The sequence below is a fragment of the Lonchura striata genome, chromosome 32 (assembly GCF_050655825.1).
Source record: "Lonchura striata isolate lonStrDom1 chromosome 32, ASM5065582v1, whole genome shotgun sequence".
Lineage (NCBI taxonomy): Eukaryota > Metazoa > Chordata > Aves > Passeriformes > Estrildidae > Lonchura > Lonchura striata.
In genome coordinates this window covers 3,347,401-3,371,215 of record NC_140734.1, presented here as the reverse complement: position 1 = coordinate 3,371,215, position 23,815 = coordinate 3,347,401, and the positions used below count along the sequence as shown (strand labels likewise).

The 23,815-nt window shown below is 53.8% G+C and overlaps 1 protein-coding gene across 1 annotated transcript; it reads left to right on the top strand.

The window, feature by feature from the left end:
* The first annotated feature begins 1,159 nt into the window (after window positions 1–1,159).
* On the top strand, window positions 1,160–18,975 carry LOC146764621 (serine/threonine-protein kinase pim-1-like). Its single transcript, XM_085564062.1, has 7 exons — window positions 1,160–1,704; window positions 3,099–3,202; window positions 16,866–16,972; window positions 17,148–17,198; window positions 17,403–17,769; window positions 18,432–18,611; window positions 18,869–18,975. The coding sequence occupies exons 1-7, from the start codon at window positions 1,160–1,162 to the stop codon at window positions 18,973–18,975; spliced, it is 1,461 nt and encodes a 486-aa protein (XP_085420188.1).
* Window positions 18,976–23,815: the final 4,840 nt, after the last annotated feature.

Here is a 23,815-nt window from a genome sequence, read left to right as displayed (position 1 = left end):
ACCTCTGCCATGGCACAAAAGGCATAGGAAAGAGAGAAAAAAAAAAAAAAAAAAAAACCAAAAACTTTAAAGCTTCTTGCAAAAAGACAAATACCAGAGAAGACCAGGAATGCAAAGAACTCAGATAAGGAGGCCCCTCTGTCAAGGATGATGGACTTATCCAGATAACAGAGCAGAAGGCCAAAAGCGCATGCACAGAGGAGAAGAGTTCAAAATTTCAATGCAGAGGAAGGCTATGGTTTCAGCCTCAAAAGACCACCAGAGACCTCCGTAAAGACCACCACAAACAACCATGCATGCCCAGAAGGGCGTGGACCTATTTAGCATGAGAGGCAAAGACAGGCGGGGCCAGGGGTTGAATATGCATAGAAAAGTTGTGTAATGTATTGCATATGGAACACCTTTGTGAATAAAATTGTGGGACAAACTCCAGCTCGGGGCAAAAGGTTTTGGAGAGCTATCTCACTTGTGCCGAGCGCTGTCATACATACCCACTTCATAACTACATCGAGTTGTGGAGTCTATTTATTTATTCTGTGTATCGTTTCACCTGTCCTGGTTTGTGGCATGTCTGTGCTGGTGGAGGATCCCTGCTTGTGCTGCTGCCTGTGTTCAACAAGGCCGGTCCTACTCGCCAGCCAAAGAGAGACTAAAGTCACTGCTTTGGGCAGCTCCTTTGAGCGAGTTTAACGCTTACTCATCTCTATGCCAGACCCCTGAAAAGCCACACAGCAACACATAAAGTCAGCTTATCGACAGAGATGAGCAGGTCTGAGCGAACAGAAGGTCGGCTTTCAAGCACATTGGATTTTTAATTTAGCAGAAGCATTCACTCGTTCACGAGCCTTACTTGCCCAAGTGGATTGTGCGATGCTGCTGTCTTGCTCGCGTTCAAGAGGAAACAGAGGGGAGAAAGGAGTTAAGAAATGAGAGACGCACCTGGGGCGCAGGCTCGGCAGCCAGACGGAGCAGGGCGGCACCGGGCCACTTTGCCGGAATCCCTTTTGGTGCTGGACAAAGGCGGACGCTGCTCGGCGAGCGGCGCTGGAGCGGCGGCGGCCCCGCCCCGCCCGTCCCGCCCCGCCGCGGGCCGGGGCCGAGCGCTCGGCCGGGCGGGCGCTCGGGATGCTCGGGCAGCGCCGCGGGCCGGGCGGGCGCGATGGAGCCGCCGGAGGGCTGGGACCCCTACGGGCGGCCGGCCCGGCGCACGCAGTGGCTGGTCAGCGCCCTCGCCTCCCACTACGGGCTGGAGCGCGGCGTGGAGAACGAGATCGCCGTGCTGGCCCCCGGCCTGGACCGCTACCTGCAGGAGATCTTGCAGCGCCTGGGCCGCGCCGGGGCGGGCCGCATCCCCGGCGAGGACTGCCGCACGCTGTGCCGGGTGCTGGGGCTGGAGGAGGCGGCGGAGCCCGAGGAGTGTGCCGCCGGGCCGGGAGAGCGAGCACATCGAGACCCAGATCCGCCTGCGCAGCCCCCGCCGCCGCCGCCGCCGCCGCGCCGACCCCGCCGGCCGCGGAGCCGCGGGCAGCGCCGAGCGGCGGCCGCCGGGGCCCCGCTGCCGAGAGCGCTGCGAGGAGATGGTGGCGCTGGAGCGGCCGAGGAGCGCATGGCCAGGCTGCGGGAGGAGAACGGCACCTGCGGGAGCTGCTGGAGCACATGCGCGCCGCCCTGCAGAGCAGCGGGGCGCGGTGCCTGGCGCTGCAGGTGAGTCCGGGCCGGCTTCTGCACCGGCCTCCCGGGGGCGGCTCGGCCGGGCCCGAGTGCTGCAGGAGAGATGCTGCTCTCGGAAAGTCAGTGTTTGTCACCCCTCCACTGACGGACCGAGACCGCAGTTGCTCGTTCAGCCTCGGCATTAACTTGTTTTTGCAAAGTTGAGTTACAGGGAGGCTTTAAGGAGCAAGGTATGGCACCGGTGTGCCATTAACTATAGTTGTGGTTAGCACTCTGTTTAAAGTGTAGGGGAGCTCAGCTAAACAAACCCACCTGTACAATGCTGCTGCTTCTTCTACTGCATGTGCAGTCAGGATGTGCTGATAGCATATGCTGGATGTGCACCACCACAGGGTTTTTCCTGAAGCAAGAACTTTTGGATTCTTACCTGCACAAGCAGATGCAGTGTCTCAGTCAGAAGTGCCTATAAGAAATATTAGAAGGATGTTTTCTTCAGAGTGTGTGTTACAAGAGTTCAGAGTTGGAGCCAGTTCTGCAGGCAGACTGATGAACAGTCTGGGGCTCCTCTGCAGAGTCCTATTAATTCCGGGGCTGGCTTCTGCTGGTTCTGCTGTCCTGGCTTGAGTGACACACTTAACAGCAGTTCCATTACTCTGGCATGAAATAGTGTGGAACAGGCAGAGCAGGGAAGGGCAGCGTGGACCAATTGTTCTGGCAGCTCTGACCAGGTGTGACCAGGTCTGATTTGATACTCACACAGCACTCACAGAACCCTGCTCCACCTGTGACACTTCCACTTGCAGTAGATGACTGTTCTCTTCACAATGTCCAGCAAGGCAGGTCAAAGATACTTTCACCATTTGCATCTAAAAAAGGGAAAGGAAATCAGCAGCAGCCATGAAGTCACCAGTCTGAGGTCCCAGGAAGAATGAAAACTACAAAGAGGAGAGCTCCAGAACACCCCCCGCTGCTCCATGCTCTCTTCTGAACACAATTTCATTGGAAATCTTGTGGAGTTGCGGTTTTATATGTTTTATTACATCTTTATTCTGTCATGGTTTGTTCCAGTGTACCCCCATACTGTATTGGTTTCTCCCTGAGTTTTCCCGCCTTTCCCCAAGTGTCGGTTTCCCTGGAAGGTGCCGAGTCAGTTCCCTGCCCTCTCCCAAGTGCCTTGTCTGTCAGTCGGTGCCCCTTCCCCTACCTCTGGAAACTTCCATCCAGGGCACCGAGTGATTGGATGAGGTCCTGGGACCCCTCCCCTGTCTTTCCCTCACTGGATCCCCCAGATGTCAATCCCCACAAGAGTCACTCCTGTCTGTTCCCCACTGGCTGATCGGCCCCCTCCCTCTCCCTATGGAACATGTTGCCAGCACCCCCGAGTTGCACTTGTTGGCTGGCCCCCTCCAATGCTGTTGGATCCCCAGGACCTCCATAAACATGCCCCCAACAAGTGCCTCTCCTCATTTCCTCGCCGGGGGAATCAGCAGCGACCTCAGGACCCACAAAGCACTCTCCAAAGCCCTGCCGGGTACAGCGGAGGGTGCTTCCACTCGCCCTACTCACCCCGCAGCAGAGCTAGCCGGGGCTGAGGACAGGGGTCTGGGGCAGGGACGTGGCAAAATCTTTTTCAGCAAACTTCTTGACTCCTGAGTACAGACCATAGGGATGACATTAAAGCTATACAGAAACTTGTGCAATAACATGATAGTGACTAGTTTGAAAATGGAATGCATAGCTAGGTATTAAAAACTACAGAGATTGTTTCCTTGTCCTCTGTATTTGGCAAAGGTCAAGTAGCTTTAGTTGCTGATCACCTCTATGTGATTAAAAAAAGAAAAAAAAAGTCAACAAAGCCCAATCCAGCTACTTTCAGTCTTAATTAAAATCTATCAATTTCTCCCTGCTTTGTGCTCTTGGTCATTACAGGTGGGGCTGCAGGGAGGATTTTTACTACTCCATGGCTGGATGCTGCAAACAAGTCCAGCTCCCATTGCAGGGGTGAGTAATGTGTCCTTGCTCACCCCACAGGCTGAGCTCTGGTTTTGTGGGATCCATTCCTGGAAAATAGAAATATTTCTCTTAAAGTCCCCTGAGAAGAAAGAACAAACCTACAGGAGGGAGTAAGTCCCTGGAAAAATCCAAACATCTGGAACAAATCCTGAGTGATCTGGAGAGATGCCGTGGTGGGTGCATTTCCCTCAGGCTTCCCCTGGGACTCAGCAGCCAGGGACGTTTTCTGCACATCTGGACAGGCCCTGCCTGGCACAGTGGGAAGGGATCCATGGCAGCCTCGCTGCCCCAGTGCTGCTCTCACGGCCTGCAGGGCTGTTTCCCAGCCTGGTCTGGCTGCAGCTTCTCCCCAGCCTCTGCAGGAAGGCATTTTCTATCACCTGAAAGGGAGCCCAAATGGCACCAAGGGGATGAGATACCCTGCAATTTCCCGTTCTCTGGGTTGATCAGAAAGGGCACCTGTTTGGAGAACTATGAGCCATGGCCACCCAAATAGTTTTTAGAGATTTCCTAATTCTTAACCATTACTTTGACATTCACTGCCTCCTGAAGATGCCACCTTCCCAATGGGGAACAGCCCCACCTGATCCAGCTGTCCCTTTTCCTTTCCCCAGAGATGGAAGGAGAGGCTGTGCTGAAGGCTGAGCTTCCCAGAGGAAGCAGTGGTTCATTGGCAGCCTCTGCTGCAGGAAGGGAGGTGCTGCCAGGCACAGTCACAGGAGGTAATTGCTGTGCCTCTGGGCCTGAGCCCTGCTGAGCCTTGAGCTGCCTTCTCTGCTGCTTGGCAGTGCGGGCACAGCCCGGACAAGGCTGGCACAGCCCAGAGGAATTGTTATGCTCAGGGCACTCAGGGTACTGAGCAGTCCTGCTGGGGTCCCTCTATGGGAGACACATCCCGAAACCTGGGAGTGACTGCACGGGGTGCCCATGGTGGGGGATATTCAGAGGGGGAGAGCAAGGCTCCAGTGTGTCCTGAGAGGGCCTGGGTATGAGCCCTTTGGCTGGGGATTTATCCCAGAGGAAAGTGGGATGGAGAGATGGAAGAATGTAGGATGGGAGTGACAAAAGCAGGAGAGCCAGAGGGCCAGAGGGATAGTTGTGGCACTGCCTGCTGCAGTTTTCCCCAGTGCTTTTGAAAGAGTTTCAGCTGTGGCAGTGAGAGATCCCCCAGGGCCCTGGGCTGCTCCAGCCTCCCCTCCAGGGATGTTGCACAAGGCAGGGATAGAATGTGAGAGTGTCCAGGAGCCACAGGTGACACCAGGAGCCACAGCCCAGAGCTCCCCAGGCCCCTGTGCAGCTTTGGCCATGTCCATTCTCATCTGGCTCCCACGGCCTTTCCCAGCTGCCTTGCAGTGCCCGGTTCCCTGAGGCAGAGGGGGATCCCAGCACACCATAGAAAATGTTCTCATCTGTGCTCCAGTCTAGATGAGGTTGCTGCGAAGCCTTCTCCATTCGCTTGGCTGCATAAAGTTGTGAAGCCCTTGGAGCCTCCTGCAGGTATGTTCTCACTGTCCCTGTTCTGTGGAAAGCAGCATTTCCTGAAGGAAGCAGTCGCTCATCGGTGCCAGCCCCTGCTGCAGGAAGGAAGGCGATGCCAGGCACGGACACAGGCACAGGAGGTGATTGCTGTGCTGGGCTCAGCCGGGCTCAGCCCTCGGCGGGGCTGTGTGGCAGCAGCTCTTCCCCCAGGCCCTGCCCTTGCACGGCCCGGCAGCAGCCAAAGCTGGAGGCGCCTTGGCTTCCAGGCCTCTGGAACTGGACACAGCACTTGAGGTGCTGCTCAACCAGTGCCCAGCACAGGGGAAGAATCACTGCCTTGCTCCTGCTGGCCACACCATTCCTGATCCAGGCCAGGAGCCATTGGCCTTCTTGGCCACCTGGGCACTCTGCTGGCTCATGGCCAGCCTGCTGTCCCTCTGTCCCTGCAGGTCCCTTTCTGCCTGGCTGCTGTCCAGCCACTCTGTCCCCAGCCTGTAGCGCTGCAGGTTTGTTGTGGCCAAAGTGCAGGACCCAGCACTTGGACTTGTTAAACCTCACCTTGTTGGATTTGGGCCCTGGATCCAGTCTGTCCAGGTCCCTGTCCCTCCTACCCTCCAGCAGATCAACACTCCCAGCCAACTTGGTGTCACCACAGTTCCATGAGGCCCCAGAGTGTCCCAATGGTCTCCATGATTCCATGAGGCTTCTCAGTGTCCCAATGTCCCTTTGGTTCCATGGGACCCCTTGGTGTCACAAAGTCCCTCGGATCCTTCGGCCCTGCAGTGTCACAATGTCACCGTGGTCCCCCAAGGCCCTGCAGTGTCACTGTGGATCCTTGGTTCCATGAGGTCTGGCAGGGCAGCAATGCTCTCCTTGGTTCCTGCTGTCTCCCATGCCTCCCACTGTCAGGCTTTACAAGGACACCTGGTCAATGATGGGAGTGGGAGTGGGTACCTACTCGAGGAGGCAATCATAAAAATTCCTCCCAACCCCCTGTGCCAAGCCAGGTGCCACTTCAGATTAGGTATGATCCCCTGGATCTGGAGAGTCAGCCAGATGGTTTAGAAGAAAATTATCTGCCCAGTGAGCCTCCCAATTATGATTCATCTGTGAGACAGATCACCAGCTCTGTCCTAGGGTGACATCAAGGTGCTTGTATCCCCAGTCGTGTGTTCTGTTTATGTTTGATATTATGTTCTGTGCTTTCAGAACTGACTCTGAAAGTGAAGGTTTGTTTTGTCTTGTTATCAGCCGGCTCACCTCCCCCCATGGTCTGTTGTCTAGGAGAGGTGAGGGCTTGCTTGCTTTGCTTGCTTGCTTTGTTGCTTGCTTGCTCTTGCTCCTGCTCTTGCTCCTGCTTTTGCTTTTGCCTTTGCTTTTGCTTATTAGTTAGTTTAGCTAAGCACTGCAAATTTTTCTTTAGACTGTTTTTTTCCTTTCCCTTTCCTGAACATCATTCTTTCCTGCTCCAGACTGGGACCTAGGAAACACCGAGAGTCTGCATTTTGTGATCTGCAGCAGGCAGCCCAGCTCCAGACACTGAGAGCTGGGCAACCACTCCCAGGAGTGGACTTTCTGAATTTGTCATCTCTTCAGAGTGGTGAAAGAGTTTTTGTCATTTGATGTTGTTTTTTTTTTTGTTGTTGTTTTTATTTTTTCTTTTGTGCTGGGGAGTGTTTTGCTTGTTAAATAAACAGGTTTTATTCACTTGTCTCTGAGGACAGTCTTCCCGAACCAGGTCAGGGAGGAGGGACCGTGGGGATTTGCTTTCCGGGGGCTCCTTCTGAAGGTTTTCTCCCAAAATTGCCCTAAACCAGGACAATCTCTAACATCAAAAAGGAAAGAAGGGCAATCACGGTAGGTGACTCCCTTCTGAGGGGAACAGAGGGCCCCATATGTCAACCAGAGCCATCCCACAGAGAGGTCTGCTGCCTCCCTGGGGCCCGGGTGCGGGATATCCCTGAGAGACTGCCTGGGCTAATTCAGCCCTCTGATTATTACCCACTGCTGATACCCCAGGCTGGCAGTGATGAGATTGAAAAGAGGAGTGTCAGGGCAATTAAAAGGGACTTTAGGGCATTGGGTCAGGTGGTTAATAGGACAGGGGCACAGACATTCTTTTCCTCAGTCCCTTTTGAGTCTGAGAAAAATGGTGAAAGCAATAGGAGAGCTCACATTATCAACAAGTGGCCCACAGGTTGGTGTCATTGGCAAAATTTCAGATTCTTTAATCAGGGGGTGACTTTTACAGCACCTGGCCTGCTGGAACCAGATGGGCTCCATCTTTCTGGTAAGGGCAGAAGAATTTTAGCTCATGAATTGGCAGAACTTGTTGAGAGGGCTTTAAACTAGGTCTGAAGGGGGAGGGAGATGTAGCTGGTTTGTCTGAAAGCAGGCCCAAGGGTGGTAAGCCTGAGTGAGGGATGAAATCAGCAGCCCAGCTGAGGTGCACACAGCATGGGTCACAAACAAGAAGAGCTGGAGGCCATGGTGCAACAGCAGAGCTGTGATGGAATTGCCATCACAGAAACAGGGAGGGATGGCTCACGTGGCTGGAGTGCTGCATTAGATGGCTGCAAGCTCTTCAGGAGAGACAGGAAAGGGAGAGGAGGTGGAGCAGTGGCCCTTTATATTAGGGAGGGTTTTGTTGCTATGGGTGTTGAACCTAATGATGATGAAATTGAATGTCTATGGGTGAGAATTAGGGGAAAGGCCAACAAGGCTGACATCCTACTGGGAGTGTGTTATCGTCCACCCACCCAGGAAGAAGATGTGGAAAACTCATTCTGTAAGCAACTAGAGAATGTTTCTGGATCATCAGCACTTGTTCTTTTGGTGATTTCAACCTGGTGGACATCTGCTGGAAACTTAATAGAGCTGAAAAGAGGCAGTCCAGGAAATTTTTAGGGTTGATGGAAGACAATTTTTTGTCACAGCAGGTGGGTGAGCCTACAAGGGGAGATCTGTGTTATTTCTGATGTTTGCAAATAGGGATTGGATGGTGAGAGATGTGGTGGTTGGAAATTCTCAATATTTGGTGAAGTCAGGAGGAACACTAATAAGACTTTTACATTGGATTTCCAGGGGGCAGACTTTGGCCTATTTAGGAGACTTATTCAGACAGTTCCTTGGGAAGCAGCCCTTAAAAACAGAGGAGTTCAGGAAATGTGGGCATGTTTCAAAATAGAGATATCAAGGGCACAGGAACAGACTGTCCCTGTGTGCTGAAAGATGAGTCGACGAGGCAAACGTCTAGCCTGGATGGTGAAGGAGGTTTTGGAGGAACTCAGGAATAAAAAGAGGATGTATCATCTTTGGAAGGAGGGTCAGGTCCCTCAGGAAGTGTTTAATGGGTCTGCTAGGGCATGTAGGAAAGAAATTAGGGAGGCCGAAGCTCAGTTTGACCTTAAAATGGCAACTTCAGTAAAGGCTAATAAAAAATGTTTTTATGAATATATTAATGGTAAAAGGAAGGGTAAGGTCAACCTTTGTTATTTATTAGATGTGGAAGGGAATTTAATAACTGCAGATGGAGAGAAGGCAGAGGTGCTTAACGCCATCTTTGCCTCAGTCTTTAGTGAGAAGACGATTTGCCTTCAGGACAACTGTCCTCCTGGGCTGGTAGATGGTGTCAGGGAGCAGAGTGGGCCACTGTTATCCAGGGGGAGGCAGTCAGAGAACTGCTGAGCTGCTTGGATGTTCATAAATCCATGGGACCAGATGGGATCCACCCCAGGGTGATGAGGGAGCTGGCAGATGAGCTTGCCAAGCTGCTCTCCATCATTTTCCAGCAGTCCTGGCTCACTGGGGAGGTTCCAGATGAGTGGAAGCTGCCCAATGTGATGCCCATTCACAGCAAGGGTGGGAAGGAGGATCCTGGTAATTACAGGCCAGTCAGCCTGACCTCAGTACCCGGTAAGGTCATGGAGCAGTTTACACTGAGTGTCACCACACAGCACTTACAGGATGGCCAGGGTGTCAGACCCAGCCAGCAGGGGTTTAGGAGGAGTATGTCGTGTTTGACCAACCTGGTCTCCTTTCATGACCAGGTGACCCTCCTGGTGGATGTGGGACAGGCTGTGGATGTGTCTATTTGGACTCCAGCAAGGCCTTTGTCACTGTCTCCCACAGCACACTCCTGGAAAAGCTGCAGCCCACGGCTGGGACAGGAGCACTCTGTGCTGGGCTCAGAACTGGCTGCATGGCCGGCCCAGAGAGTGGTGGTGAGCGGTGCTGCATCCAGCTGGGGACAGTCACCAGTGGTGTCCCTCAGGGCTCTGCGCTGGGCCAGCTCTGTTCAATGTTTTTATTGACCACATGGATGAGGGGATTGAGCCTTTCATTAGTAAATCTGCAGATGACACTAAGCTGGGAGCGTGTGTCCATCTGTTGGAAGGTAGGAGGGCTCTGCAGGGAGGCCTGGAAGGGTTGGAGGGATGGGCAGAGTCCAATAAGATGAAGCTTGGTAAATCCAAGTGCCCATCCCTGCATTTTGACCACAAACACCCCCTGCAACATTACAGGCTGGGGATGGTGTGGCTGGTCAGTGCCCAGGCAGAAATGGACCTGGGGGCACTGGTCTAAAGCCGGTTGAACATGGGCCAGCAGTGTGCCCTGGTGGCCCAGAAGGCCAATGGCTCTTGGCCTGGATCAGGAATGGTGTGCCCAGCAGGAGCAGGGCAGTGATTCTTCCCCTGTACTTGCACTGGTTGGGCAGCACCTCAAGTGCTGTGTCCAGTTCTGGGCCACCCAGTTTGGGAAGGTCATGGAGGACCTGGAGCGTATCCAGAGAAGGGCAGCAAGGCTGGTGAGGTGCTTGGAATATAAGTCCTGTGAGGGACAACAGAAGGAGCTGGGGTTGTTTAGCCTGGAGGAGGCTCAGAGGTGACCTTATCACTGTCTACACTGTCTGAAAAGTGGTTGCAGTCAGGTGGGGGTTGGTCTCTTTCTCCTCACAGCAGCTGACAGAACCAGAGGACACAGTCTTATGCTGCACCAAGGGAAATTTAGATTGGATATTAGGAAAAATGTTTTTTATGGAAAGGGTGATAAAGTACTGGAATTGTCTGTCCAGGGAGGTGGTGGAGTCAGCATCCTTGGATATGTTTAAAAAAAGACTGGATGTGGCACTCAGTGCCATGGTTTAGCTGAGGTGGTGTTAGGGCATGGGTTGGACTTGATGACCTTAAAGGTCTCTTCCAACCCAGTAATTCTGTGTTTCTGTGATTATGTGACATCACAGAGCAGGCTGTGACATCACACGATGCCTGTAGGACATCACAGAGCAGGCTGTGAGGTCACAGAGTGTGCTGTGACATTATGGGGTGGCTGTGTTACATCACTGAAAGTGTTGTGACATCACAGGATGGGTCTGTGAGGCCATAGAGGTGCTGTGTGACATGATAAGTGAGTTCTGACATCACAGAGCAGGCTGTGATATCACAGAGGAGGTTTGACATCACAGAAGAGGTTGTGATGTCACAAAGCTGTCTATGACATTTCAGGCTGGCTGTGTGTCATCACAGAATGGGCTGTGAGGCTACATAGAAGACTCTGCCATCATAGATAAGGGCTCTGTGACATCACAGAGCAGCTGTGTGATGTCACAGAGAAGGCTGAGACAATAGAGAGTGGGTTGTGCCATCACAGAGCTGACCGTGAAATCACAGAGCAGGCTGTGACATTAAAGGGTGACTGTGACATCCCAGGTTGGGCTGTGACATCACAGGGCAGATTTTGTGACATCACAGAGCAGACTGGGACCTCAAAGAGCAGGCTGTGACATCACAGAGCAGCTGTATGAAATCCCAGGTGGCCTGTTACATCTCAGAGTGGGCTGTGTGACATCACAGGGGCTGTGTGACATCCCAGGGGCTGTGGGACATCACAGGGGCTCTGTGACATCCCAGGGGCTGTGTGATTTCACTGAGGAGGTCACTCTGCCCCAGTTTCCCCCAGGGAAGTCCAACACTGCTCATGCACAGGGGGGTCCCCTGTCCCCCCGGGTCCCCCCGACCCTGTCACCGCAGCCTCCCCCAGAGGATGTTCCACGAGATCGACCCTAGAGCCCAACACAGGGACAAGGGCTGGGGCTGTGGGGGGTGGGACGGGGGGACACGGACCCCCTGGCAGTGTCCTTGTGTACCCCAGGGCCAGAGCCTGGGCCAGGGCTCCTTCAACCTGTTACCAACGAGGGCTTGAGAGCGCTGAAAAGTCCCCAGCAAGGGAGCAGCAAAAACCAGATTTAATATTAAGCGACAACACCACAAAGTTCCTTGGCAAGAGTCACTCTGCTCCTGACTGAACACTTCAGGCACCTCTAGGAAACAAATCAACCACAAATCCAAACAAAATCCAGGTAATCAAACCAGAAATGATCAGAGAACTGTCCCTATGTGTGGCATAGGGACACATAAGACAGTGAGGGCAAGGATAAAGGGAATATGGGCCAAAAGCTGAACAGAGGTAAAATTTAACAGGACTTAACTTATACCTTAACCTTAACTTCTACCTTCAACTTCAAAATTTAGCAAAAGAACAGAGATTAACAGTATTTAACCTAACTTATAACCTACGACTTTTCAATTTAACAGAGGAATATCATTTAACACTATTTAGTTCAGCTTATAACTTATAGCAAAAAACAACTCTTAGCAGCATTTAACTTAGCTTAGGCTGCATGACTTGACCTCACTTACAGGCCTGACTGGCTCAGCTATCCAGGGCACTCAGAGCCCTCAGAGAGCAGCATTTCTGCCACATTCCCCAGCACAGGCACTCCTGTGTGCACACAGACACAGAGAGTCAGTGCAAGGCACCTGTGAGAAATTCCCCTGAGGGCAGGGAAATGCTCCTTGAGGATGCTTTGGCATCTCCCCTGCAGGGAAGGGTTGAGCCTGGAGGAGTGGGGGGATCGGCCCAGGCTCCCTCGTTGTTTCGGGATCCCCGAATTCAGCAAACGGGAGAGTTCCCGGCTTGGAGAGGCCCCACTCAGAGGGAGTCGCTGGCCCAGGAGAGCTCCAAGGGCTCCTTTTGGAGCGCTGTTTGTAGGGCCCCAAGAGAGGGGCTGCAGTCCCAGCCATGTTTCATCCTGGCCACACTTGGCATCAGCAGCTTTCTTTGGCAGGGTGAGAACAGGGATGTTGTGCCACTGAGGGGAAACAAACAGTTCCCAGGGCTGCTCCTAAAGCAGCCAGGAGCTGGCTGGGCAGCAGCAGTGCCTGGAGCAGAGCGTGTTTGTGATGAGCTCCAGAGGAGCTGAGCCCAGGGGCTGTTGGCCAAGGCCGAGGCCCAGTGAGCATTTCTCAGCTGGCAGGGCGGCCTGAGAAGGGGAGGAGGGAATGCACCAGGACAGGAACCATGGAAACAAGGAGCCATTGTGACACTGTGGGGCCTGTGAGATCAAGGGACCATCGTGACACTGTGGGGCCTGTGAGATCAAGGGACCATTGTGACACTGTGGGGCCTGTGAGATCAAGGGACCATTGCGACACTGTGGGGCACCATGGAACAATGGACACCATTGTGACACTTGGGGGCCTCATTGGATCATGGAGACCATTGGGATACTATGATGCCCAATGGAATCAGCAAAGCATTGTGACTCTTGTGAGGCCTCATGGAACCAGTGAGACCATTGTGACCCTGGGGTCCCCACAGAACCAAGAGGACCATTGTGACACTGTGGGGCCTCGTGTCATCAGTGGTCCATTGTGACACTGTGGAGCCAAAGGAGACCATTGTGACACTGCAAACCCCCATGGTCCAAAGGTCCATTGTGACATTGTAGGCCTCATGGATCAGAGGACTCATGTGTCATTGTGGGGCCTGGGGAACCATGGAGACCATTGGGACACTCCATGGCCTCATGGAATCGTTGGAACCATTGTGAAACTAGGAGGTCTCATGGAACCCAGGGGCTATTGTAACACTGTGGGACCCCATTGAACCAAGGGTCCATTGTGATACTGTAGGTCTTCTTGCAATCAAGGAGCAATTCTGACACTGTGGGGCCCCATGGAAACAAAGGAACATGGAACACATCTGGCTGGTTTGCCCTCCCGTGGACTGCCTGACTGGTCCAGCTGACCTTGGCATGTTAAAGGTCTCTTCTCCTCTGCTACTGGGGCTCACTGGGACAGGAAACACTGGGGCTCCCTGCTTTCCTTCCAATGGAAAAGAACTGTCCTTCTCCTCCAAGTGCCCATGGCCAGAATTGGGATTTTACATCCAAATGTCCTTTTATCCAGGGATTGTTCCCATAGGAATATTGCCAGGACAAATCTGTTTGGCAGTGGTTTCATGAGGGTCACCTCTCATCTGTCCTCAAAACACTGGGGAAGGCTCCATGCTTTCCTTCCTATGGGAAAGAACTGTCCTGCTTCTCCAGGTGCCCATGGCCAAAATTGGGATTCTGTCTCCAAAATTCCCTATATCCAGAAGCTTCCTGCAGACAAAACCTGCCATTCCTGACAAGTCTGGCTGACCTTGGCTTTGTGAGGCTCTCATCCGCCTTCCAAACACTGGGGCTCTGTGCTTTCCTTCCTATGGAACAGAACTCTCCTTCTCATCCAGGTGCCCATTTCCAGAATTGGGATTTCACCTCCAACATTGCCTGGTGTGACAGACTGGAGGAGATTGTTGGCTGGAAACATTTTGTGTATGAGGGAGGAAGGGGCAGGTCCAGCCTTGCCCGGCCCTGGAACCCCAGTCCCCCCAGAGCCTCTATCCCAGCCCAGCAGTGTCTGCCAGTCCCTGCCACAGCACAGGCAATGCTCCACAGCCACCTCTGGAGCTCCCAGCCCAGCTCCTGAGTGACCAAATGACCCCAAGTCCTCCCTGGGGCTGGGGCAGCAGAACTCAGAGGCACCAGCGGCTCCAGCTGGGAGTGTGGCATGGGGCTGTGAAAGCCCTGCCTGGGCTGTGCCAAGCAGGACACACAAGCCCTGACCCTCATCCCCCAAGCAACTCTCTCAAGATGACATTTAAAAGGAATTACAATTATTTGTGTACTCTGAGTTAGATTCACTGGAGAAATAGTGCCCCACAGCTCACTAAAATTCAGAATACTTGAACAAGTCAAGCCCCTGGGAATAATTTGATTTAAGTTTTCAAATCTTTTGTGATTAATTAGGCAGGCTTTAGTAGTGTATTCAAAGTGAATGCTTTATTTTTACAAAGACACAGAAAAGATTTGTTAGGTCCCGTTTCACTTTTTTACTCCACATAAAAGAATATGTGCAATCTCCACTTGACACTGAATCCAAGTACCTCCTCATGCAGTTGGAATAGATATGAAAATCAAGACCATTGATGGCTGACAATCCATCAGACTCTGTCCCTACCCCCACCCCACCATTTCCCCCATCCAAGCCCTGGCACTCAGAGCAGCCTTGTGCAAATCTGAGCTCCCTCCAGCCCAGGCTGCACCTGCAGGTTTCAGCTCCTTGGCTCCAACTCCCACCTGCTTTCCTTGGAGTAAGAGCTGCCTGAGACACAGAGGGATGTTCATTTCTTGTCAGCCAACAAAGCCAAGGGAAGGCACAGCTCCATCAAATGCAGAAGTCATTCCTCTGCTGGCTATTAAATCCACTTTGCACAGTAGCCAGTCTCAGAGCAATGGAAAACACTTTCTATGCCCAGCACAGATCCCAAGGTCTGTGGAGTTACGTTAACCATATGTTGTGGCGCGGCAAAGGTCCCCCCAAACCCTCCCTGCCCCGATTCTGCCCAGATTTGCTCTTTCCACACACGAGTCACAGGCTGAAGTCAGGAGCTCCCTCCATGCCCAGAGGGAGGAAAAGAGAGAAAGTGGATGAAGAGCTCTCCTGTGCAGAGCCAAGGTCCAAGTGCCCCTGCAGTGGGAACCACAACTCATCAGGTTTGTGTCCTTTGGGCTCAGGGATGGTGACACTCAGAGGCACAGAAAGGTTTCTTGCCAACAAACAGGAGTCGAACATTTGAACAATTTAATAACCATCACAGACTTTCCTTTTTCTTGGAACTGTTTAAACCTTCTCTGGACTGAAAACCCAGAAAAACACCAGCAGCTCAGACCTGTGGCCCACCGAGGTCTGGGACCCTGCATTCCAGTGCCAGAGGGACTGAGAAGAGACTGAGTGAGCCAACTACAACCCACAAAAAGGACTTTCTTAATTGCCATCTCTTCAGAACTCTGAGGGGGTTTATTTCATATTATTCATGCTTGTGAACACTTTACTTGTTAAATAAACTGGTTTTTTTTCACTTTTCTCCAGGGAAGTCTTCTCCTGAAAAAGTAGGGAGAGGGGCCGCTTGAACTTGATTTGTAGACGGACTCCTTTTGGAGGTTTCCTCACAAAATTTGCCCTAAACCAGGACAGTCACAATTGTGCCACTTCACCAGTGGCACAACTCCCCAGCCCCCCAGGAAAAGAAAGGACATGTAAAGTTATCAAAATATTTGGCCTGCTTTGCTGCAAAAGTCGTGCTGCACACATATTCCAGTGTGGAAAGCCAAGAGAAGCTGCAGCAGGTGGCAAATCTTGGGACAGAAGCTCGACCTTGTTCTCCATGAGAGGTTCTTGTCAAGAGCAGACAGGAGAAGATTCCTGGAGAAGTGGAACAGCTTTGCAGAAGTGAAATGAAAATGAAAGAAAGTATCTAAGATGTTTTCCTCTTTATTTCTATGCTCTCCTTTTCCATGTTGCACGACTTCTCCATGCCATGAATTCCAAATGGATCTCACCTCTAAGATGGGCCACTTAGCAATGTAAAATAGCATGAGCTACACGCAGTTTGCCTTCCCCTGTTTTTACTGGAAAGCAACGCTGGAGACATCAGTGCAGTGCTTGGGTCAGGTAGGAATCCTACAGCAAGGGAATGTGCCCCAAGGGTGTTTGAGCCTCAGCAAGGACAATGCACAGCAGCGACACAGCAGAGGGGATTCCTCTGCCAGTGTGCAGGAGTCAGGACTCTGGATCTGGGCTCCACACTGCAAAGTTCCCGTGTCTGGACAGACGAAGGGGCTGTCCCCGGGGCGCGCGGGGCTCGGCCGTGGGGCTCGTGGGGCGAGCGGGGAACGGACACGCGGACAAACGGCCTCGGTGCTTCAGTTGCAGAGGCAGCAGCGGCGGCGGCGGCAGCAGCAAAAGCAGTTTTTCTCTTGTTTCTCTTTCTCTTCTCCCTCCCCCGCTGTCGGACACCTTCCCCTCGGTGTCCTTAGCCGGTGTCCCTCTCCTCTCCCCGCCTCCTTCTCCCCATGCCGGGCCGGGCCATGCCCCCGGCCCGCCCCCGGCCCCGGGCGGGGCTGCCCCGTCCCCGGCCCCGCCCGCCCCGCCGCGGTCTCGCCTCCGCCCGGCTCTGGCCGTGCTGGCGGTGGCGCTGCCGGGCGGGCATCAGTGCCTGGGGCTGGGCCGGCATCGCCGCCCTTTGGCTCCGCCTGGCCCGAGCCCGGCCCCGGCCCCGCCGCAGGGTCCGGCCCCGGCGCCGGCGCCTCCCGGGCCCCGCGGAGGACACACGCGGCACGGCCGCTCCCGCCGCCCCCGCTGCGGCTTCCCCGGCCCGAGCTCCGCCGCTCGGCAGCGCGGCCGCCGGCCCCGAGCCTCCCGTGTCCCGTTGCCGAGACCGAAGGCCTGGGGATGGCCGGCCCGAGGCGCTCGGGGGGCGCTCGGGGGCCGCTCCTGGCCCCGGGCCGAGCGCTGACAGCCGCGTCCCGCCCGCAGGGAAGGCGCAGGAGGCCCTGCAGGAGCGGTACCGAGTGGGTTCGCTGCTGGGGCGCGGCGGCTTCGGCAGAGTGTTCGCAGCCACGCGGCTCTCGGACGGCGCCCCGGTGAGCGGCGGGGCCGGCGGCGGGCATGGAGGAGGAGGAGGGAGGAGGATGAGGATGGAGGAGGAAGGGAAGGAGGAGGAGGAAGACGAGGCGGAGGAGGAGGAGAAGGAAGCAGGAGGATGGGGCTCGGCAGGGCGGGCGGCGAGCTCAGCCCGCTGCTGCCTTTGGCTTGCAGGTGGCCATCAAAAGGGTGCCACGGAACCGCGTCCGGCGCTGGGGCGAGCTGGTGAGTGAGCGGGGCCAGCGGGAACAGCCGGGCCGTGCCGGGCGGGGATGAGGCGAGGCCCGGCATGGGGGAAGCCACCAGGACGCCTCGATGGGGAGCGGGCGTGGGGCCAGCGCAGGGCGCAGAGCATCCCGGGCTGGCTGAGGGGTTCCCCTGCCCTGGCACGACATCAGTCCCACTGGTGGCACCGTGGTCCTCCCGCAGCCCGACGGCACCAGCGCACCCCTGGAGATCGTCCTGCTGGACAAGGTGTCCACCGGCTTCCCTGGTGTGGTCCAGCTGCTGGAGTGGTTTGAGCTCCCCAACAGCATCGTGATGGTGCTGGAGCGGCCGGAGCGGTCTCAGGACCTCCTGCATTTCATTCGGGCACGGAGGTTCCTGTGTGAAGAGGTGGCACGGGAGCTGTTCCGCCAGGTGCTGGAGGCCGTGCGGCACTGCGCCAGCCGCGGGGTCCTGCACCGTGACATCAAACCAGAGAACATCCTGGTTGACCTGGCCACTGGCCAGGCAAAATTGATCGACTTTGGCTGTGGCACCTACCTGCAAGACACAGCCTACACTGACTTTGCAGGTGAGCCCGGGCAGGGGTGTGCTCCCGGTCCCACCATCTCATGGCCCAACATCTCACAGGCCAAGCTAGGTGTGGCAGCGAGGATTATCCCTTTTGCTGCCAGTCAGGGTACTGAGTCTTTACCTGAGTTGCTTTTGAGCGGGGCTGGGTGGGGAGGCATCTTCCAGCCCTGCTGGCGGCCTTCGCCCACCACTCTGCCTGGGGCTGGGGTTGGAGCAGCAGCAGCCAGCCTGACAAAAGCACCCGTGGGTGGGGGTAGCAGAGGAGGGGGCCAGGACCAGTGCACCAGCCAGTTTGGTGTGCAGGCGAGGGGAAGGGCTTGGACTGCTTCACTCACCTTGTTTTCATAATATTTTATGAAAACATAAAATATTGGCTTCATAATATTTTTGGGGCACTGCAGGCAGGGAGGATAAGGACCCAGCCCTGAGTGGGTTTTTGCTTTTCATGTCATGGTCAGGCCTTGCTGGGGCTTCTGCTGCCCTTTTCCAACACCAGTGGCTTCTTGTCCAGCCCTGAGTTTGTACACAATCCCAGGTGCTGGCGAGAGTGCAGCAGTCGCCCCGTGTGCCACTGGGGCAGCCCCTGCACGCCCAGGGATGCTGGGGCCAGGCTCTGGAAGCAGCAGCATCCCCCTGATGAACTCCATCTGTATTCCACAGGAACACTGTCATACAGCCCCCCAGAATGGACCCACTTGGGCTGGTACCATGGCGAGGCAGCAACGATCTGGTCCCTGGGCATCCTGCTGCACCAGATGGTCTGCGGGCAGCACCCTTTCAGGAGGGGCCGGAAGATCAGCTGGGACCATCAGCTCTCGCTGCCACAGCGGCTCTCTCCAGGTGGATCCTCATCTCTGGCCACGGGGGAATACCAGTGCTGGGAGACAGCAGCGGGCTCGTGAGCATCTCGCTCTGGCAGCCGCTGAGGAGGTGGCACATGTCCTGCTCTCCTGCTCTCCTCCACAACAGGGAATTGATGGGAAAGTTTAGGCCCAGCTGGGAGCACAAAAGCAGCATGGCCTGGGCATGGGAAGAGTGGGGCAAAGCAGACAGGAGCCTTCTCTATCTGACCGGTGGTTTCTGGTTTCTCTGCCCAGAGTGCCAAGATCTTATCAGGTGGTGTTTATCCATGCACTTCTTGGACAGACCTTCCTTAGAAGACCTGTTCTGTGAACCATGGATACAGGATATTCACCTGTCATAGATGAAGGGAGAGAGCCTCATGCACACTTTGCTGCAGGGCCCTGGTAAGTTACAGCTCCACACATGCTCTGGCAATCAGAATCAAGGAAACACAGACTTTTTTCCCTGCTTGTATCAATGCACTGGGGTTGTTGGGTGGGAACATGCAGCCCTTGTGCTGGAGCTGAGCTGCTCTGCCCAGCACTTGTGGCTGCCATCCAAGGTGGTTTTGCTTGTCCCAGTTGCCTGACAGCTGGGGCCCTGGGCAGAGCCCTGACAGCCTGGTCTGACCCCCAGAGAAGGAGAAGGAGCCCCTGGAGAAGCTGTACCAAGTGGGGCTGCTGCTGGAGACAGCGAGGACGACATCAAGGATGACAACCTCTTCCTCAACTTGGCTACTGGCAGCTGAAGATGATGGACTTCTGGCACCTTCTCCAAAGCCAGGCTCCACAGCGAATTTGCAGATGAGTCCACAGCCGGGGAAATGCTCCCAGATTTGGGCATTGCTCAGACTGGCTGGGAACAAAAGGTTCCCCCTGTGCTGGGGCAGATGCAACTTCAGTCGGCTGCCCAGCTGCTTTTTGGCAGGGCTGGGGGCATGGGTTGGGGTGGATACAAAATGGGAGTTGGCTCCTGGCCCTGCTAACAGCCCCTACCACCCAGCATGGCCTGGGCTGAGGCTGGGGCTGGGGCAGCCAGCCCGACACAAACAAACCCCCATGGTGGGAGCAGAGGTGGGACTCCAGAACCTGTGCAGGGGCTGCTTTGCTTTGCAGGCAAGGAATGGCTTGGGCTGCTCCACTGCCCTTGTTTGCTTTGTGATCACTGTTATTTTGGGGGGTAGTTCAGGAGGGAAGAAAGAAAGTGTGGGCTTCTCTCCCCCATGGGTGGGATTTTCCCTAGCATGAGGGGGTTGGGCCTTCCTCAGACCCCTGACAGAGATAAGAGTTGTTTTCTTGTTTCCCCATGTCTCTAATCACTTTTCAACAGTTTGTTGTTTGTTTTTTTCGAGGAAGCGTTCTATGTAAGGTCCAGTCAGGATTGGGAAGCAATTGGGAGCAGCTGCAGCGTGGATGGGCCGTGCCCTTGGAGAAGGCTGAGGACATCATTTGGGACCAGCTTTTCTCCCAGCGGAGGATGGCGAGAGGTGAGTCCCGGCCTGCTTGGCATGGTGGGATCAGAGCTTTTGGGAGATGGCAACAAGCACAAGGAGTCTCCTGCTCTGGGCAGCTGCTGAGAGCTGGATGTGCTGTGGCTGGCTGCAGGCTGGGAATGTCCTGCCCTCCTGCTCTGCTCCCAAAGGCAGCAGTGATGGGCAGCTCTGGGCACGGCTCTGGGCACAGCCAGCATGGCCTGGGCTCTGTGGGCAGTTGGGACAAGGGGACAGGAGCCTTCAGCTGACGGGTGGTTTCTGGTTTCTCTCCTTGCAGCCGGGCTCTGCGGGTGCTGAGGCTGCTCTGGGCTCTGCCAGGGCTCTGCTGGGCTCTGCCCTGGGCACAGCTGGGCTGGCTCTGCCCTCACATTGCTCTGACAGCTTTGCATCAGACGAGCCCGTTTGAGCACAGTGCCTGAGCTTTCTCCTTTGGCAGGTGAGTCAGACTCCCCTGCAGGCCAGGAGATTGCAGCTGGGGACACACATCCAGTTGGCAAGGACCCAGACTCTCCACCGTCCCAGCTGAACCCCTGAATCTCCGCAGGAATGCCTGGATCTCCACTATTCATTCTTCATTTCTTTTTGGCTGGAATTGTGCAGTTGAACTTTCTTCCTCCTCTAGAAGTGCCATGAGTGGCCAAAGCTGGCAAGTGAGCCGTGTTCCTGAGGCAGTACAGTCTGGAGCTGATGGATGGAGAGTTGCCCTTCCCACTTCCAAACCAGAGCAAAAGGCCGTAAGTGGGATTTTTCATCCCTAAGAAACCCCTGACAGTTTCAGAGGGAATGTGCAGCTCATTCCCAGAGTGAGAAGGAAGGTCATCTTCTAAAGGATTTGGGGTTTGACAGAGTTTAGATTTCCAGTCCTGCCTGGAGCTGGAAGGGCCCCAATCAATTTCCTATTTCTTTGACCACAATTTAAAATAACAATGTTGGAAACAAGCCCCAAAAACTTTAAAAAAGGCTGCTGAAGTCAGTAAGATGGATCCATGCCATCAGCACATTCACAATGTAAATAACTTAGTTCTCTTTTTAAAAAGATCATTTACCTCTTAATGCAAAGTTACAGAAGTTGTTTCACTAACACTTGGATTTTATTTTTATCTTTTACAATTCATCTAATTGGGTTTGTTGTCTTTTTCCTTTTTTTTTTTTTTCTCTAAATAGAGGTTCTGGCCCTCTTGCAGCCAAAAGGGAAAGGGCCCCACCAAGCCTTGTTACCCACAGACAACATGGTAAAACTGAACGCTAAAGGACCTTGTGGGCATTATTCTGGAATTAAAAAGGTGCCAGCTCCATGGACAACAGAATTATTGTTCCTAACTTGAATGAGATTGAGCAAAAAGAATGAGGAACGGTGTCACTAAAGTACTACAGATGTCTGTAATTTGTACCTTGATAGTCAGCCAGAACCTTTGTTTGCCAAACACCTCCAGAGTTTCTCCAAGGGATCAGTCATCAAAAATGTTTTGAAAATGTAAAGACCAAGGTAGCCAAAGCACTCAGTGTCACTAATTGCTGGGTATGTTCTCAGCTGAAGCTGGGAGGAATGGGGTTCCCTTGGAGGGCTCACCCTGTGTGGTGGCCAGAACTCTGTCAATGGGCTCTGCCTCGTAACGGAGTCAGTGAAGGGACAGTTACAGAAAACTCTGCTGTGGGACACAGGAATACAATGATCAGTGTGACAGGATTCACTCAGATTTCCCGTCAGGAGAAACCAAACCCTGTTATAGTTCTAGAGGCTACAGTGTCAGAAGATTTCTGTGCTTTACCATCACTGCCAATGCCAGTAGAACTTGGGGTGCTGCAGCTGGTCAGTGTCAGTGTCACACCACTCCCAGCTGCAGGGCCACCATTTAGGCTCCTTCAGCAACAAGCACAGCGAAGACTTAGGGCCCAGAGAACATTTTCCACCCAAAGAGTGCCTTGGGTTTCAGAAAGCAAAAGATTCTGGTTCACCCTACGCCCCATTTGCACTGCTCTGTCCCGTGGAGCTGACATGAATGAGCTGAATGGATTATTAGAATAGGTAGCAAATGATGCTGTTAAAATGTCCAATAGCACATCCTATGAGCTCCAACAGACACAAATGGTGACTCCAGAGAACCACACGGCCTTGGATTATCTTCTTGCTGGCCAAGAAGGAACCTGGGCTATCAGGGGACGGGGATGTTGCACTGCTAGCAGTGATGGGTTTGAAGGCCAACAGTCAGGAATCACCTTGACAGAAAGAGCAGTAGAAGAGTGGCAGAAAGAAGAAAATTTTTCTTGGTGGGATTGGCTTCATGGCTGCCAAATTAGAGGCTGCTGTGAAATGCATTTGTGGCAGGGCCTGTGATCATTGCAGTGTGTGCACTTGGTGAGTTGCTGGGACACTTTGTGCTGGGAAGTGGAGTATTGAGACCTTCCTTAAAAGAGACAGTATCAAGAAAAGAGAGGCATTTGGTAAATAAGAGAGAATAGCAACAATTTAAGCATGTTTTAAAAGGAACGTGAATAGTTCTGAGTAATGAACTTAAACTGCACTTAATTGTAGAACAAGAGGAGATGCCTTTATGCCTAATACCTAAATCTAAGCTGTGTTACTGAAAGAATTGTTACGAAGGTTGTAGTTGATTGTAGGTCTCAGGACCAATCAAAGTACCAAGGCCTGAACAGGTTGTGATTAAAGCCTGAACAGGCCCTGAGGCAAAGCTCACCTCTAGTTGAACCTTCCAAGCAAATGTTGTATTTGTATCCACTCATTAACGAAGCATGATTAATAACATGATCAATGTATGTGTTCCTTGATAAAACATGGATTTATCTTTCTGTATTTAGAAACAGACAAGGCCCCATGTGGCCTTGTTTGGGGGTGAAGGATCAAAGTCAACTCCCTTGGTTCCTCCTTCAGCCCTGGCCAGGCTTTGGGAGAAAGCAGTCAGGAGAATGAAAGCAGATGTTCTCACAGTAGCAGTGATGCCAGCTTGTTTGTTTAACAGTGTAAAAGCTGGGTCCTCTCACAGCTTTGGGGTTGGAGCTTCATTGGCTGCAGAGGTGGAGGCACCTGCAGGAATTCCCAGTGTCTGGGAGTGGCTCTCCAGTCCTTGGCTTCCCCCAGCTGATGTGTGGCTGTGGATGATGGTAAAGCCTGAGGCTAACTGGTGATGGATCTTTCCTTAATCACTCCAGGCAATCTATGGTAACAATGACTGGATGCATTGCTGAGCTTTTTTGTAATGCTTTGCTAATGATGATGTGCTTTGCTGAGCTTATCCTTTTGTAATTCTTTGGAGCTGTGCATGATATAAATGACACAATTCCTTCAGTTGGTGTCTGTGTCTTTGGTGCTGACCCTGCCCACTGGTGAAACAGGGCCCCCTCCAGCCTAAGTGTTACCTGGGAAGAGAAAAGCCATCACTCCAAATGTCCCCCCTTCCTCCTTGTTCCCCCCACTTTATACCCTGAGCGTTATGCCCTATGGTCTGGGGTATCCCCGGGGTCAGTGGGGGCCACCTGTCCTGGCCGTGTCCCCTCCCAAGCTCTCCCGCAGCCCCAGCCCCTCTCCAGCGTGGCCAGAGGAGGGGCAGGCCAGGCTTTGGCTCAGTGGGAGCTGAGCAAGAACAAAAGCATCTCTGTGTGCCCAGCCCTGTGCTCAGCACCCGGCCCAGCAGCGTCTCAGTGCCAGGGTCTGTGCCATCAGTCCCTGCCAGGGGTTTCCATGGCACCTGCC

What these genes read in the sequence shown, in the direction of transcription:
- LOC146764621 (XM_085564062.1), top strand. Translation starts at nt 1,160, where the DNA reads ATGGAGCCGCCGGAGGGCTGGGACCCCTACGGGCGGCCGGCCCGGCGC. An exon ending in TCCGGCGCTGGGGCGAGCTG is followed by an intron (nt 17,199 to 17,402) that starts GTGAGTGAGCGG and finishes GTCCTCCCGCAG; the next exon opens with CCCGACGGCACCAGCGCACC. An exon ending in AGCCTACACTGACTTTGCAG is followed by an intron (nt 17,770 to 18,431) that starts GTGAGCCCGGGC and finishes TGTATTCCACAG; the next exon opens with GAACACTGTCATACAGCCCC.